The 17,778-nt window shown below is 40.7% G+C and overlaps 1 protein-coding gene across 1 annotated transcript; it reads right to left on the reverse strand.

Annotated features, from left to right (window-relative positions):
• Positions 1 to 41: 41 nt before the first annotated feature.
• SLC6A19 (solute carrier family 6 member 19) lies at positions 42 to 16,729 on the reverse strand. Its single transcript, XM_035126097.3, has 12 exons — positions 16,401 to 16,729; positions 13,165 to 13,305; positions 12,204 to 12,341; positions 9,833 to 10,014; positions 8,153 to 8,263; positions 7,191 to 7,303; positions 6,827 to 6,955; positions 6,030 to 6,186; positions 5,342 to 5,546; positions 3,902 to 4,061; positions 2,095 to 2,257; positions 42 to 1,139 (listed from the first exon to the last, which is right to left on the reverse strand). The coding sequence occupies exons 1-12, from the start codon at positions 16,600 to 16,602 to the stop codon at positions 927 to 929; spliced, it is 1,914 nt and encodes a 637-aa protein (XP_034981988.2). The 5' UTR covers positions 16,603 to 16,729; the 3' UTR covers positions 42 to 926.
• Between the last annotated feature and the right edge of the window lie 1,049 nt (positions 16,730 to 17,778).

The raw sequence follows: 17,778 nt of genomic DNA on the forward strand, positions 1-17,778 counted from the left end.
AGCAAATTGTAATGAATGAAACTAATCTGGAGAGAGTGCATTATTCCTTATGCTTCCTCTTTTCTTGTCTTGCCTCTCCCATTCTACATGTGGCTTTGCAGTTAAAAGATAGAAGACTTAAGGAAGACAGACTGAACCTTAAAAGAAAACTAGCAAACATTTCTCGCTCCAACGTTTCTTTCTGTGTAATTAGAGAAAGCACATCCAAGAACTGATGAAATTGCTGTGTGCTGCCAATATTGGCCCATCTAGCGCAGTATTGTCTACACTGACTAGCAGTGACTAGATGTCTTTCCCATTATCCTGCCACCTGATCTTTTAAACTAGAGATTGAATCTGGGATGCAAAGCATGGGCTCTGCTACTGAACTATGACATCCCACCGGCACCTCCCTATATAACTTCCAAATAGCAGAACAGGTGACAATCTGAGTCATTCATACAAATGTCTGTTTTCAGCATTCAGTTGCAACTGAAATCATTCAGCTCCCATTGCAAATCAGGTTTATTATAAAAATTTACAGACTTTCAGCTGTTTGCAATGAGCAAATCAAAGAAAAGCAAATGAAATAGCTCAACACAGATTCAAAACAAGCAGTAAAAAAGAAGAATCAAAACTGCATATTTCACTCAAATAGGTAGCATTTTGTTTAATAATACATTATTTGTCCAACATGGTGGCACACATAAGATAGGAAACAGAGCATTACAGGTGCATGTTTGGATAAAAGAGACATCTGTATTAACCACCTGCTAATCCAGCACAACTGATAAGGAGAGTCACTCAAAGTGCATTAGTATCGTTTAGATTCTGGGACCCGCTAACCTTTTAACAGCTCTAATCCTGAACTCAGGAGACGGAGACATCAGTGTTGCACCATCTCTCACTGTAAAGTCTTTCTGTAACACCTCAGGAAGGTGAGCTAATTACACTTTGTTCTTCAGTTCTCCATTTATTGATGCTTCTGATATGGCACTGATCAGATCCTGTCGTCCAGGATTTCTCCTCTTGCATAAACTTTGGATGCCTTTGTAGATAGCAAACCCAGGGATAAACAGGCTTGGCATTCCTGCAAGGACTACGATGATAGCATAAACCCAGTCAGGATATCCTACCGACTTTGATTTGGGAAACAGGTCCTGGGGGAAAGACGACACACAGACGACACACCTTTCAGATAGTTGTAGGTGGTGACGGTACAGAAAAGATGGAAACCTAAAGACATCCATCTACTCATCCCTCCTGAACTGTAAGCTAGGCTCCTTGGAGTGCAGGAAGAGCAGTGCCAGAAACTTTATTGTTAACTTTTGTTTCTGCTTTGTATTTACATACTTAAGCCTAGGTGGGTGGGTTGTTGTTGTAATATTGAATTTATTGTGTGTTTGCTAAATTGTTTGTTTTTGGTTATTTTGAATTTACTGACATGTTCTGTGTTTTGTATATTTGTATTTCCACTGTTCTCTACTTTGATGTTTTGACTGTTTGCTGTAAGCCATTTTGGGCACAGTTTGTGGGAAAGTGGCAAAAAGGGGGAACAAGTGGTAAAATCCACCCATCCATTATATACCAATAGAGCACTGTGTTGCAGGGAACCAAGTTATTTTGCTATCTAAGGCAAAGGCCAAAATGGTACCTATAGCCAGCACCGCTAAAGGGAACTGAGGACTCAGCTACATTAGTAAAGAAAAAGTGTTTAAAATGCATTATAATACTGTGGCACCAGACGGCGCTGTGGAGTTCTTTTGCCAATGTGATTTCACATTATGTTTACAAGAAAATTCACAAGTTTTTTTTATGTGTCTATATCCAGCCTGAGGTCTCTTTCAATGCAGGCATGCCTTAACAGGGATTGTGATCAATCATTTAATTTCAATTAGTAGCCAATTTAGAGCAGCTAATTCATTTTCCCTGAGGTGGAAACAAATTGTTTTTCCTCATCTGCCCCAACAAGATATTCAGCAAATAGTCCTTGTGGCAGTGTGGGAAGGGTTGCAAACTGTGGGTTGGGCAATCAAAGCCATGCTGAGTAGAGCGTGAGTGAAGAGAAATCCATAAAATAACTTGGGGTGTGCTTCTTTGAACATGTGTACTTACATAGTTGGGATCCCAGACATTGTATAGTAATTCTTCTCTCACTTTCACCACGAAGTAAAAAAAGAAGATAACCAACATGATAAGAGGACTGATAAATCTCCAGGTGGCCTGCCAGAAGATATTGGGTTTGTGTCCAATCATGAACTTAATATCATCATTAAATCTGATAATAAAGAAAAAGGAAGTTTAGAGGAGCCAACTCACACATGCATATTCATTACTTGATAACTGCCATAAGGAAAGAGGGCATTACAGATACGGCAGAACTTCCATATCTGCTTGCATTGCCTAAAACGTTATATCTTGCGATGGAATAGGCTCTCACATTCAGAAGCTGGTTATCAAGTGTAGACAAACCAAGTGATGTGTATGCACACATATCCGATCCATAGATCAAAACCAGCTTTAACAGCATGATTTCAAGACGCAGGAGCACTTTCCAGGGTCTGAAAACATGTGCCATCACGACAAGAGATGTTGACATGCCTAAACATCAAGAGATAGATGCATGTATTGCCATACAGGCAATAAGAGGAGCCTTGTGTGTTACATATGGGTTTGTAGGGAACGAGGTACCCCAATCCTCCTCCCTTGCGCCATAGTTGTCTCTCCATTCAGCTCTGACAGCTACGCCAGCCAGCTGCCACCAACAGAGTTTCACAAGTGTCACTGCTGGTGCAAAGCGTCCCCTTCTGCTCACTAAATGGGTGATGGGCAAAGTACTGTTGGCAGAACGCCCAGCAATAGCACTCAGCAGAAAGCCCCCAAATGGAGGTAAGGGCAACCTGGTCCCTCAAGTGTCATGTGATAGCACCAGGCCTGATGTGAGCCCGATTGCTGCACCCAACTGGCACAGAGATTGCCCTGACTGCCCTCCTTTCAGGTGGCTGCCTTGGGTTTGGCTTGCACCCTCAGTATGCAAAGGAGTCTTCTGCCACAAGCAAAGTGTAGTCATACTAATGAGTCATATTTAAGTGACTCTAATACCTGTGTTCAAACAAAATAAAACATTTCCTTCCAGTAGCACCTTAGAGACCAACTAAGTTTGTCATTGGTATGAGCTTTCATGTACATGCGCACTTCTTCAGATACACTGAAACAGAAGTCACCAGACCCTTGTATATAGTGAGAGAGTGTGGAGGGGTATTACTCAGAAGGGTGGTGGAAATGGGTGATTGGCTAATAGGAGTGGTAAACCTGTTGACAGTTAACAACTGCAATTGGTCTTGCAGGAAAAAGCAAGGGGTGAGATGGCTAAAAATAGCTTTATCATGTATAATGACATAAGAATCCAATGTCCTTATTCAGACCAGGTCTCTCCATGGTTTTAAGTTTGGTAATAAATTGCAATTCAGCAACTTCTCCTTCCAGACCAATTGCAGTCGTTAACAGTCATCAACAGGTTTACCACACCTATCAGCCAAGGAAGGATTTTTTGTTGTTGTTGTTTTGACTACAGCAGACCAACACAGCTACCTTCCTCTAACTAAACCTGTGTTCAAAATTACTGTTTAGAATAAATAGCATCTAGTATTTATAAAGAACTTGTCAGAGCTGCAAAGCATTTTGCAGGCATTATATTTGTAATCCTTAAAACAGTCCAGTAAGTTGGGCTTATAAATCACTTAGATATTTTATTACAATCAAGCAGTTTGTGATTTTTGTTAAACAAATAAAATTATTTCCCTTGTACTTTTGAGAGGCATGTGGGAGAATACCGGTAAGTGGTTGCACAAATCTAGCTACAGAAATTCTGGCAGATAGGAATCCAGAGACACTTTCTATTTGAGAAGGTTTCACATCTTACCTGTCTATCCCATATATGTAGACAACAGAAAACATCTCACAGAAAGCAATTATCAGCAAAGGAATGGAACCAGCAAAATTATCAAACAGAGCCAACCAATAGTTTCCTGATCTCAGCACAAAAATAATGGCAAACAAGAAAGATGTCACACAAATCAATCCTATAAAGAAACAGCAAACACGATCAAATTAAAAAAAAAGTGAAGCAGAAAGTTTAACTAAGAAAAATAAATAAATATTATAATACAAGAAACATTGGCAATACCTCAAGGATCAAATCAGCTAGTCATGAAGAAAATGTATTGATCCAGTTTTCACACATCATGGTGAACAAGTTAAGAATCTATTGCAAACACACTGTCTCTCCCACCCTCTGCTCATTCTGGTAGGGAAGAAGCTGGTTTCTGACATAGCATTACATCCAAACCAGGAGTTGTGATTTGTTTCATTCCAACAAAGCACGCTCAGTAAGCCAAGAAGAAACATTGTGTACAGGTTGTGGCTTGTTGTGAGTAAAACAAAGCAGGATCCCTGGCTCAGACATAACACTAAGCCAAGAATGGTGGGTTCTTTCCTCTGAACAGTAGCTGGGAAGACAGAAACAAACCAAAAAAGTTGCACTCTATGGTTGATTGCAATGTGCAAACAAAGCCATTCTGTTCTTGGAACTCAATGGAGGATATAAAGTCAAGGGGGAAAAGAAAAGAAATGGCTCCTTCAATTATTTTTATAGATTTAGGAAGTTGGGAATAGTTATAGATTTGTAAGGACACTGCTTCTGAAATTCAAAGTTTGAATTCCTCAGCTAGACTGGTCCATCTCAAAAGGGTTGCTGTGAAGGGAAAAAAAGCAAAAAGCAAAAAAAGCTGACAGCTATCCAAAGCTACATGCTCACAATCAAGTCCCCTCTCCTCCATCAGCAATATTCAGCAGCAGGGGTTGCTTTACTGTGTTTGGCTGCAAATGCAGGTCCAGTGAGTAGCTGTAGTGATTTCATTCTGCCTGGCTTGCTGGCAAAACTCATGAGCAAGTTGCTGACCTTTTACCACCATCTTTAAAACATGCTTCATTCATACTGGGTCAGATTCAACTAAGTTGTTGTGCTAGCAAAAGCCAACACAACAAAGCCTGTTGGTGCAATGGTACTTTCCCCAGCCGTCCTCTGCACCATGACAGCTGCAACCAACCCAAAATTGCTGAGGAGGGTCAGGAGGACCCCACAGAACAGGGGGAAAGGGAAAGAGCATTATTTCCGGCAAGCAGAAATGCTTTTTCTGATTGAACTATCGTCTTAGTGCAATACTGAATTCCACCCAATGAAAATAAAGTACCGGTATTACATCATTTAACTTGAAAGAAGCAATATACTACTTGACTTCTGATGACCACTTTGCAATCCCTCTGTTCCCACACCCTGATTATACTACCATTTTCAACTAACCTGTAACAAGTTCCTTAGGCCATTTTTTCGGTATGATTTTGAGATCGTTCAGCGGCACCATAACACCCTCTATATTCCCAAACATAGATGATAAACCTAAGCAGAACAGCATGATAAAGAAGAGGATGGACCATAATGGAGAGGCGGGCATTTTGGTGATGGCCTCAGTGAAGACAATAAATGCTAAGCCAGTTCCTTCAACACCCTGCAGAAAATAGCAATAGATATAGATGAAATAAGACATACAATTATTATTATTATTTTATTACCGTATTATTTTAAAATGCACTTTAAGTCACTCAGGTTAGAACAACTAAAGTCAGCTTCCTAAGCCAATAGGACCATACCATTTATCATTCTATCACTAACTGCTCTTTCACCAAAGCACCCAAGGAAGAGTACAAGAATAGAACCAGATAAAATCATCACAAAAGCTAAAATGAATTAAGTTTTTGTTCAAGCAACAGCAGCCATATGCTAAATCAAAAATCAGTTGTGAATATTTCCAAAAGGGTTAATAAATTCTCTCTCTCTTTTATTTATGTTTATATAATTTGAGTCTTACAATGGTCCAGGACACATGTGGTAAATCATAATTAATGGTTCACCAGTAATATGGAAGTGACTCATGCTTATTGATATAAAGTCCTTTATTATAATCTTGTTAGCTTCCATGTTATCACCTTACATCACTTAAGAATGATTCCAGGTCACAGGTCTGAAATGTAAGAGTTGCAAACGTTGCTGGATCTGTCGTGTTGAGCCAAGCTTGCATTTGTTCAAAGTTTTCCTGAGTTACATTACCTTCTGGCAAATCAAATGCATTTGTCAGAGTGAGGATATTTCTGCAAATGCAAAAGGAAAGTAGTCAATGCTTCTTCAATCAATGCCTCTTCACACAGATTTCTTAAGTTTTATCAGTATGATAATGAATGAATTAATAAATTTATTATGCCCACAGAACAACACATTTAAAAGAATGCAGATACATTACAGAGGGGTCAAAAGTAAGTTCTGACTTTACCATCTGCTTCCTAATTTCTATTGAAAATAGAAAGTATTTTGCTACCTTATCAGACAGTAATAAAAATAGAGCCATCAGTTAAATAAAAAGATATCAGATCCTTAGAGGCAGAGTTCTTAATAATATGGAAGGGTATGCCCCCCCAATCCTATATTTCCTGTGCCACAAGGACAAAGTTGTTAGCTAAGTTAAGTTAACTTGCGTGCTCTCTCCTATTTGTAAGTAGCTAATGTTTGCCCAGATACACAAGGGTTATTTGTACATAGAAAATGTCCTGGCAACCACATGCCCACTGTTTTCCCACATCATTGGCAGTTCTGCCTGTGTTGCTTGCTTATTAGAGAAGACAACTGATCCCACAAACCCCTGGAAGTATAATTGTCTGTGCAGTCATATTGGGGAGGGGGAAGAGAACAATGATCTGGGATGCTTTAATTGGAAAACCGGGGGGGGGGACTTACTGGCTAAAGCAATTGTCGTATCTCTCTGTTGCTCTGAATCCAATGATTGAGTATATGACAGTAGCTGCATAAATGGATGTGAGGCCATTAACCACAGAGATAGTCAGAGCGTCCTTCTCACAGTTGTTACTGGAAACGAAAACACAGAAACAAGCTCACTGGGTGATCTTGGGCCAGCCACTTTGTTTTGTTCTTCCCATTTGTTTTTTGTTTTGTTTTTGTTTTGCTCAGGAAGAACATATGCCTTCCTAGATACTTATGAGATAGGATTGGGTGGTGTTACTGTCAAGAAACGAACTACTACCAGTTGTGAAATCGTGTTCCAAAATTCAATTGACTTCTTCTATTTGGTATGGCAACTTACTGAATTGAATTATAACTAGAGAATGAGATGAGGCCTCCAAAGGCAAGGGAAAATGAAAAGAATACTTGAGCTCCGGCATCAAGCCAAGTGGATGGATTAGCCAATTCTGCAACCTGAGGAACAGAAAAAAGAGCTTAAAAAATTGGATAACTTTACAGCTAAAATGGAACAAAGGCATATCCTAGCCAGCACAGTCTGTGACTCTAAGCATGCAACCTGTTTATTTAATATAAAGTGTGGTATGGGAGAATCCCGCTGCTAGGACCATCCTATTCCTGTGGTTCAGTGCATAATCCAGCAGGCAGGTTGAAGGAACAGTCCATAGGAAGAGAAGGGTGCAGAATGGACAGGCAAGGCAAGGAAGGGTATGTGTGTGGACAGCCAGGCAAAAGATTTCCAGGAGAAACTTGCCTTGGCCCTGTCTATCTAGCTCCTTCCTGTCAGCACTGACTGCCAGCAGTCCTCCAGGGTCTGACGAAGATGCCTTTCCCAGGTCTTTTACTTGCGATCTTCTTACTGGCTATGAACCATTGGACCTCATTTGCTACCTGTGTGCAAATGATATATGCTCCCATTGAAATACGGCACCTCCCATGCTCCTGACAGGAGAGATGCATTGCTCGGATTGAAGAGTCAGGCAGATTTTGAGGGTTTTATGTGTGAAGGTGGAACACAACCCCCCCCCCCCCCCGGTCATCTGGGAAACTGCTGAATCAGCTCACACATTAAACACATCTGCACAGGTAGGAGAGGGCAAGGCATCACCATTTACTATGCAACCCCTGTTCCTCAGCAAAGTGGGATGTCTGTCTGTCTATATGACTTTGATCATGGAGGGCTTAATGATACCCAGAAAATAATCAGTGTAAATAATGCTGCAAATGGCTCATTTCTCTTCAGAGGCCAACTTTCAGTTATTCTGTTTACTTGGGGTGGTGGGTGGGGATCCAATCAATACTTACATCAGGCGTGAAGAGATATACGATTCCATTGGTTGATCCTTTCAGTGTTAAGCCACGGATCAGGAAAATTGTAAGCACAACATAAGGAAGTGTTGATGTTATATACACGGCCTGGAGAAGGAATATGTCAATTGAATACACACAACAGGAATACACCTCTTTTGTTACTCTTACTTCTCTCATTTCTTCCCATCCACAGCTCTATTGTCTCCCACATTGTTGAAATTTTTATTTGACACTTTCAAAGCGGAGAACTGCCTCCCCCCACCCCTTAACATTACTCTGTAAATCGCCATGTGCATTGATGGCACAACACAAACCCCCAAGGAAAATTTAAAGCATGGGGTAAATTTGTTTCAATGAAAAACGGCATGGAAAGGAGTAAACTGGGAGAAAAACCATAATGATTTGCATGTCTGTTGCCAATATTGCAGGTGTACAAATTGTAATTGTTCTACGGGAGCTACTTCTGCAGGGTCTGACCCCACATTATATGGGTGTCATCTAAAACAAGAACTAAGTGGATCAGATGAATGATGTAGCTCAGGAAGGAACCACATCACTCAGTCTGTCTAGATGGTACCAGATCAGATTGAGGCTGTACCACATGAAACCCACACTCAATAAGCACTACAAGAATCTGGCTTGTATCTGCATATACAGTATTTACAAATGACTTTTCTGATTCAGCAATACATCTGAACCCGGCCTCTGATAAAACTATGTGCTGCAATTTCTTTAGAGTTTACAGGTCACACATTGAGACAAGGGCCTGTTCTTACCTACAATGCCACAAAATTGTGACATTGCGGCAAACATGGAATTTCCATCCCTCAGTTTGTCCCCTTGTGCTGTGTTTGGTTGTTCTGGGGCTTGTGTGTACACTGGTGCGATACATGTTGTTGTTGCTAGGCTTGATCATTATTATGAACTGCTCGTATTTTAGCATGTTTTTAAACCAAAGCTGCCAAGTCTCCCGCTGAAAAATGTGGGATGAGCAGCGGCGCGGCACCAGAAGTTGCCTCTATGCATGTCTGGACATGCATAGAAGCAACTTCCAGTGCCGGCGCTGCCCGATTTCCGGTGCCCAGACATGAGCAGAGCAGCACCGGAAGTTGCTTCTACGCGTAGAAGCAACTTCCGGTGCCACTCTGCCCGATTTCCAGTGACATGGGCAGAGCGGCACCCGAAATGGAGCCTCCCTGGCAGGTAGGAAATCCAGGGGATTTACAGGATTTTTTTTCTATTCGGGATAACAGCGGGAAACGGATTAAAATCTGGGGGTTTCCAGCGAAAAACGGGAGAGTTGGCAGCTATGTTTTAAACCCTTGTTCTATGTTAGGGCTCTGTATAGCTGAGCTGAGTGGCACATTGCGTGAGACAACTGATAAAAATAACAAGTAAATAAAATAAATAATAAAGTGAAAGCCGAGGCAGGGTGGAGAAGGATCTCTTGGGGAAGAACTGGACGGCACCAAGGAGAATGTTTTGCCCCCTTCTGGCCCAAAGATACCATCCAAGGTATTAAACACACCCCACGCCCCGCTTAAACCAACACACACAGACAGGGTCTGTGAGCCCAGTTTGGGGGAAAGCAGCTGCAGCAATCCCTAAAATGGTTGGAAAACAGTATACAGTATAAGAAGTAGCTCTGATTTCATTCATACAAGACAGAAGTACCTTTCCTGTTGTTTCAATGCCTCTAATTGTGCACACGTACACCACTCCCCAGGCACATACTAAACATAACAGCAGCCACCACTGTACAGTTCCAGTCTCGTCAATATTGGTGGAGACGTTTAATGTCTCCCTGTACCAGAAATAATCAACAGAAGAGCTCTTTGCACATTCGTACAAGTAACCTGAAACCAAAGAAACAGTCCTATTGAGCAATGCTGAAATCCAGTGGGAAGCTTTTCTGTGAAAGCTCCATTATAATGAAAAACCACACATCTCCCATCTCTCTTGCACATCTCCCATTAAATTCAACAGAGCATGCACAATAACTTTTACAGATTTGTTTCATTTAAAGAATCTATACCCTGCTTTCCACTGCTTGTCTCAGATCACTTTACAGTAAAAATAAAACATACAATGTACAAAATTTAAAACATTGGAAACAGAAGCATTAAAACAAAGGTTTTTGGGGGTGGGGAAACATGTTAACCTGGCATCTGACACTTAGCAAGGACAACGACTGCCCGATTTCAAACTTTCAGTGGCCTATTTCAGTGGCCTATGCCACAATTATTATTATTATTATTGTTGTTGTTGTTGTTGTTGTTGTTGTTGTTTTAAAAACATTGGCAAGAAAGCACCTGACCTTTGCAAGGACACTGGGAGTGGCTCGTGAAATTCATACCCAACTGGGGTGCCTGCCTCTTTATGCAATTAAGATGTTTTGAGTCAATTTTTCTAATCAATTAATCAGTAAAAAGCTGCAGACTTATTTAAAATAAATATGACTGGGTGTGGGTGGGTGGAGTTGCTATTTCTTCCTCCTCTGCCTATCAACCTTTGACCAGTCACTCCTCTTCCCTCAAGAACAAAAGAGAGAAGCACACATTGGCATTGCATGAAGTGCAGCACACAGGAACCCTCCATTCTACCAGCCTGGTAGAAACTGAGCTTTCCTGTCTGAGTGCTTTTTAAACTTTTGCTCTGCCATTTTCCCCAGGAAAACCTGCTGTTTAACTCTGAATTAAAACAAACAGCAATTCCAGTTTTCCTGAGATTGCCATAAAGTGTGGGCTTTCCTGGAGAAAGTGGCAGGACCCAACAAAAAAAGTGCAGATCTATGCCTAGAAATTCGGCACAAAAGCAAGTCTGGGTGAGCCCTTTGTTTGATAGTTTCAGACAATTGGCTACTTTTAATTGGTAGTCACTTTTTTGTTGAGTATAATAATCATTGCCACCCTAGATTGCTGGTAGAAAGCAGACATGGATTTATTTTAAACTATTCAGACTTTACTGAGTCACCAAAACATTTCCAGGGCAGTTCACAAAACAGTTAAAATGCCGTGCAATTTCCAAGCCAGACTAAAAGATTACCTTGAAAATAATGTTAAGGTCAGTTCTCATTGCGGTTTTCAGAATTCAAGACTCAATACTTGGCTCAACCTGCTAAGACTATAGCTTACCCAACAGATCGTCCAAAACAGCCGAAGGAAAGCCGGTAGTGAGTAGAACCGATAAGCCTCCCTTGGAAGAGAAATTCAGACCCTGGGCACCCATTATTAAGAAAGGTTTGTTCCTCAAAGCCATTGGCAATTGGAACTGTAACTCACCCTTATTTCCAAATGGTTCTGATGCCAGAATAATGTGCAGGATAGTTCAGTTAATATAGCTTCCTGGATCTTGGCCCTTCTGTTTGGACAGTCACTCAGATCTTACCACTGGGCAATACTGTACTGATGCTTCTGGGATTTCTCTGCACCCAGCAGCTGTGCTCAGGGCTGGCCTTGCCATGCAGCAGGGTGAAATTTGGGTGACACTATGAAAGGGAATGGTATCTGAAGGCAGGAATTGTTGCCTGAATGGTGGTTCAAGACTTTTTTAAAGTGTTATTCTTACCACGGGGAGATGCCATTTGGGAAGGGACCTAGACCTGACATCTCCAGGTAGGATCGGAAGAGACTCCCACCTAAAACCATGGACAGTCACTGCCAGTCAGTGACAATGATTAGGTAGATATATTTGTTCCTAATGGCCAGAAAGTATTTATTGGTTAGATCCAAACTATGTAGGACAGATTTGCTTTCCAATGAAATCAATGAGTCTAATTATTAGGGAGAAGGGCAATGAATTTACTGGCCCCTACATAAGGTTTTCATATGTGTAATAGATGAAATAAAATAATGTTCTGCCCTGAGCCTTACGCTACAAAATGGTCTTGAGGAAGCTTTCCTATTGTTGTTGTCTCCAGCTCAGCAGATTAAAACATTATCCTAATTCAAAATTATCTTTGGTAAAAGACTGTATTTTCTTATGCTGTTTGCAGAGAGAAGCCTCTTTATGATAGACTGCTAACTATTATAAGCATAATCTGTACCTGTTCTGTTTCCATCAAGTGGGCATTCACTCCAGGGTAGTGGCTCTTGGAATGAGTTGAAGAAATACCACATCACCCAAGCAATAATAGTATTATAGTATAAACCCACAAAGAAGGAGACAATCATTGCTGCTATACCTGTAGGAATAGAGAGAAAGCTTTTAGGTAGATCCTTTTTGTACTTTAAAAAAAATTAATGATTTTGAGGAACAATCATGAGGAAATGAAATTGACGACAGAACAAACCTTAACAGGTGCAACAAAATTCTGAAGATGTATCCCTGTCCCTTTCCACACTGAAATATCCAGTAGTTTTCTAAGAATAATCCACAGAAGGGAGCAGAAATCTCCATATATTTAAGGGTGCTGATCTCACAAAGCTACAATTCCCAACACCCTTAAAAAAAAACATAGTGCCCAGAATTCTCCATGATTGTTTGAGTGGCATAAGAGGGCTTTGGATGTATGGTGTTAATTGATAAAATCAATTTGAGGCCACAGACTGGTCCCTCATCAGTGTGTATCTGAGTTTTAGTCTCAAGTCAAAAAAACAAAGTCCAAATTATTTTTCACCATTACATAATATACACATATCTGATAAAGGACAGCTTGTTGAATTTTATTGAAATACTTGTCTCTTCCCCCTTCAACAAAGTCACTGTTCATTTCTTAAAGAAAATGGAAAAGTAGCACCATGTAGATCGCACTACTCTTCCATTTTTTCTTTAAAAAACCCCAAAACCCAGGACTTTCTGCTCCAAGAAAAATGACTGGAGTGTTGCAAATCAATTATGGTGGTGTGTGGAACACACACACACCCCCGGCAAATAAAATTTGAGTGAGGCTTGGTGATTCCAACCTAAACACCTCGCATGAAAGCATATGTATGCTTGTAACGCCAACATGTTGAGTAGAAGAAATGCTATTCGTCTTGCCATTATTAAAGTACATTAAAACTTACCGACTCCCTTCAGGGCGGGATGGATAGAACTCCAGACACCCACACTACCTCTTCTAAGTCTTTGTCCAATGGCAAATTCAAGGTGGAGCAATGGGATGCCTTCCAGGACAAGCAAAATGAGGAAAGGGATCATAAAAGCTCCTGCAGGGGTAAAATAAAAAATGAGTATGTTTTATACCCAGGGTGGAGAACCCGTGGCCTTCAGATACAGCTGGATGACGACAACTCCCATCCCTGACCATTGACCGTATGGGCCAGGGCATGGGGGCTGATGGGAATTGAAGTCCCACACCAACTAAAGAGCCGCAGGTTCCCAATTGTTTTATTTTTCTTTAAATGCAAAAGGACAACTGGGATAAAGTGGTAAGGATGCAATGGTAAGGAAATGCAGAAAAGGAGATACAAGAGCAATTGTAGCATATCCTTTTGTGAATAATGTATATTTTACCATGGTTTTCTAAGGAAGCAAGAATTTCAAGCATCATCTCTCACCACACTCTAATACACTATCAACATGACTACCATTTCAAAATGAAACTCTGGTATTCTCGGGAGAGACTTACTTCTATACATTGAGGGAGAAGTTACAAAAAAAGACTCAAACCCATGTGTGGGGTGTAGGACAAACAGACTGGAGTAAAAGGGCATCAAAATAATCTCTTTTCTTTAAAAAGTATTTGTAGTTTTATAGTCAGCATTGCTTGGGAATTCCAAGAAACCAAAAACTCAGTGCTGTTCTGAAATCGGTGGATAACATCAGTGCAGTTTTGAAAGGTTCATTCTGCCATCTTGATTCAAATTGTATCCAAACATAAACACACAAAAAAACCTACTCAGAAGCCATCATGCAAAATTTGGCTGTGAAGCATCCAATGTGTAGCAAACAGCTTTCCAAAATGCATAGTAGATTCACTAATTTTCCCATAGCCAATTGCTCAGTGGGCATATTATCTGTTTCTTAAGCAAAAAAGGTAAAGATAAAGGGACCCCTGACCATTAGGTCCAGTCGTGACCGACTCTGGGGTTGCACGCTCATCTCACATTATTGGCGGAGGGAGCCGGCGTATAGCTTCCAGGTCATGTGGCCAGCATGACAAAGCCACTTCTGGCAAACCAGAGCAGCACACGGAAACGCCATTTACCTTCCCGCTGTAGCGGTTCCTATTTATCTACTTGCATTTTGATGTGCTTTCGAACTGCTAGGTTGGCAGGAGCTGGGACCGAGCAACGGGAGCTCACCCTGTCACAGGGATTCGAACCGCTGACCTTCTGATCAGCAAGCCCTAGGCTCTGTGGTTTAACCCACAGCGCCACCTGGGTCCCTCTGTTTCTTAAGCAAAACAGCATGTCAAAAGACCGAGCAAAAGAGAGAGAGAAATGATCCAGAATAGCAGTGGCAATTTATCTCATACGGCATTTCTATTCAGTCACCAACTGAATATACTGGAATAAATCATTTAATAGTCCTATGCAGAAAAGTGATGCTTTTTAAACAGTTTTAATCCAATGCTGAAACATTTGTACACCTTAGAAAGTGGAACATGAAGTAAATTCTCTCAAATGGTTAAGCTGCTCTCACATCACCCTCTATGTTGAAATTTGGAGCACACATTGTGATTACCTGAAAAATCTGAAAGTGGCACTTTTTTTTTACATTGAACAGTTGAAGTTCAGGGGGCCAAGTTTACCTCACAATGTAGGCCTGCACTCCAGCCACACATTGAAAACAATCTTAGGCTGATGTTTACCTGCTAGTACTACTAGCATGCAGAGTGGGAATTTCCTGTAACAATGAGGAATGTGTGTCTGAGTTTGCAGAATGCAAGCTTCTCTTACTAATATTTAATTGTCATGTTAATCAGTACGCCAAATATGTAACACATTGAGTACAGTACTGAAAAGTTTAGAAATTGACTGGCTTTTAAATAAACCCTTTCCTGAGATAAAGATTAACACACCCGAAATGCAGTGAAAGCAGGACGGGAGGAATGGGAGTGAAAATAAATCCCTGAATTTGTTTTTTAAAATGAGAAAGGAAAATTGTCAGTAACAGCTTAACTCTCTCTCAGATTGTTGGCCTGCCTGTATGACGTCAAGCAGATCATTATACACAGTGGATCAGCACTTTGGCAAGGTGGAGATTCAGTAAGTATATTAACAAAGAGATTTAGTGGGATATGGACTTTAACCAAGTGAATGCAATGGCATATGTTTTCAAGAAGCCTCAGACTTACCCAGATGGCACTGTGTCTCCCTCTTTTAGAATGTGCTAAGGCCAGGATAATAGAGAAATAAACAATACAAATCTCCCCTTACCCTGTTGTCGTTTGTCTATTGTGTTTTGTTTTGTTTTGTTTTTTGCAGTGTGAGGAAGTCTGTATGTGTAGCTGGAATAAAATTTTGTAGGCAATGGTTGCCGATACACTGGTAGGGTTATTTGGCTCAGGGAAAGAGAGAGGTAATTTTAGAGAGGTGTGAGTGGATTGGTGGATCTTATTTTTATGAATTTTTCTTCTGCAGTAAAAGCAAACGTGCATGAAAAGGCACAGGTCCTAAAATATTACAAAGTGATTAGCTGCATCAAGTAGTCTTATAGTTCAAAGCATTGCCCAAATATACTATAACACAAAGTAGGTGCAATGGTAACTATTTTAGACCTATTTTAATGGCATGAAAGTTAGAAAAACCTGAATCATGAAAAAAGCTGCTTAATTTAATAATGATAATAATGATAAAATGGGAACTGGGTTGTTCACAATAGCAATCATTTGTACAAAGCACAGCATTTCTTGACTAATCCTAATTTTAAATTAGCTCATGTTTGTAATTAAAATGTAAATGACTGTTTCCCTTTTACAGTCAGACACAAATGAGAAGAAACAAGAAATTTGGGTCAGCCTTTCTTAATTTTCTGAGAATGCCCATTTGTTTAGAAATTTGTACCTCTGTCATTATTGCTGCAATTCCATGCATGTTATAGTCAGGCATTAGGCTCACTGAACTCAACAGAACTTCATTCTAAATAAATGCAACCATATAGCATAATCATATGCAAATATCTCAATTTCCTCCAATGATAGGGTACATGATTGCTTTGCAGGTTCTCTCTAAACTAGGTGTGATTTTTTTTGTCATTGCAAATCATAGTGATTGAGAAAAACATTACAATTTTGCACTCCATTCAAGCATTTTCACTCAAAAAATATCTGCCTCCACAATCTGCATCAAAGACATACCTCCTCCGTGGCTCTGGCAGAGATAGGGGAATCGCCATACATTTCCCAGGCCTACACAAAACCCTATGCAGGTGAGCATGTATTGTGCCTTGTTATCCCATTTGGGTCTTGAATCTGCCTCTGTAGCCTCAAGGTTTTCAAGGTCCTCATGGGAAGGTATTCTCTGTTCCAAGTTGGGGTTTGGCAGCTGCAGTTTTACCATGATGTCTCTGTGCTTGGATGTCCTTGCTCAAGAATCTGTAGCTGGTTCTGGGGCTGGCCAAAGAAAGGGAACCTTGACTGCTGGCTTCAGCTCTTTATAGTGAACCTTTGACACTAAACTTGATGGTGCTCACTTGGGGTAGAAAGGGAGCGTCAGCAAGTCACTTGATTAACCAAGGTTACTCAGAGACTTATTAATGCCTTATCTGCCAAAGCTCCAGCTGAGCGCAGTGATTCCTTGGTATCAAAATAATCAAGACAAGTAATGGCAATTCACAGGGCAATTTGCTCCAAGGTACATAAAGCAGTATGTTTAAATAGACCTTGCCACACCCCTCTGCTAACCATCATTTGCAATAAAGTGAAGGACATTATCCCAGCAAAATCAAAGCCCATAACCAAGTTCCTGTAATTACCTACACTCTGTGTTAGAAATCATGCTTGCTGATACCTCCCACCCCTTCCAGTATCTACACATCTGCATTGACACCTTTACAAGGCTTATATTTCATTATTCTTGGTAAGCAAAATATTTGGGCTATAGATCAATTTGGGCAAAAGTGTTACAGGTGATTAGAAATAAAGTTTTGTGAGACACTTAACATGTTTAATAAATGGTTAAAAAAAATTAAACCAAAGGGTAGATTCCTCAATTGTATTTAGATGTTATGGAGCTCTGAATTTCATTAGAAGTAGCAGGGAAAACTGCTCTGCTGGCAAGGAGGGTTCTGGCCTATCTGAAGGGTTCTAATAGCCTCTCTCAGCCACAGAGATAAATAAATCTGTCAATTTTGGTCTCTCTTACATTTCTCATTTTTCTAATCTTAAATCCGGTTCAACACATTCCTGAATCAATTTGTTTTTTAAAAAGGTCATCACTAAAATCAGTTGTTGTATTCATTGACATGCATTTCTCCTAATGTACACGTTGTCTGGACAACTACAATGACCGCTCCCCACATCAAACGGGAGGTGGCTTCAGCCCCCTGGATCCCAGAGTGGCCCCTGGAAGTTCGGACTGGTGTCATCCTCCCCAGGCTGGATACCTGGGGTCTCCGCCTACCTCAGCCACTCAGCCAATCCAGCCTGGGGAGGTGTTGCCAGGGGATTGGCCAGGTAAGGGGAGGGATCATGCAGCACACACAATAGAGAGGAATCTTACCTGAGAACCAGCAGT

Source organism: Zootoca vivipara, chromosome 8, assembly GCF_965207765.1.
Source record: "Zootoca vivipara chromosome 8, rZooViv2.hap1.1, whole genome shotgun sequence".
Classification (NCBI taxonomy): domain Eukaryota; kingdom Metazoa; phylum Chordata; class Lepidosauria; order Squamata; family Lacertidae; genus Zootoca; species Zootoca vivipara.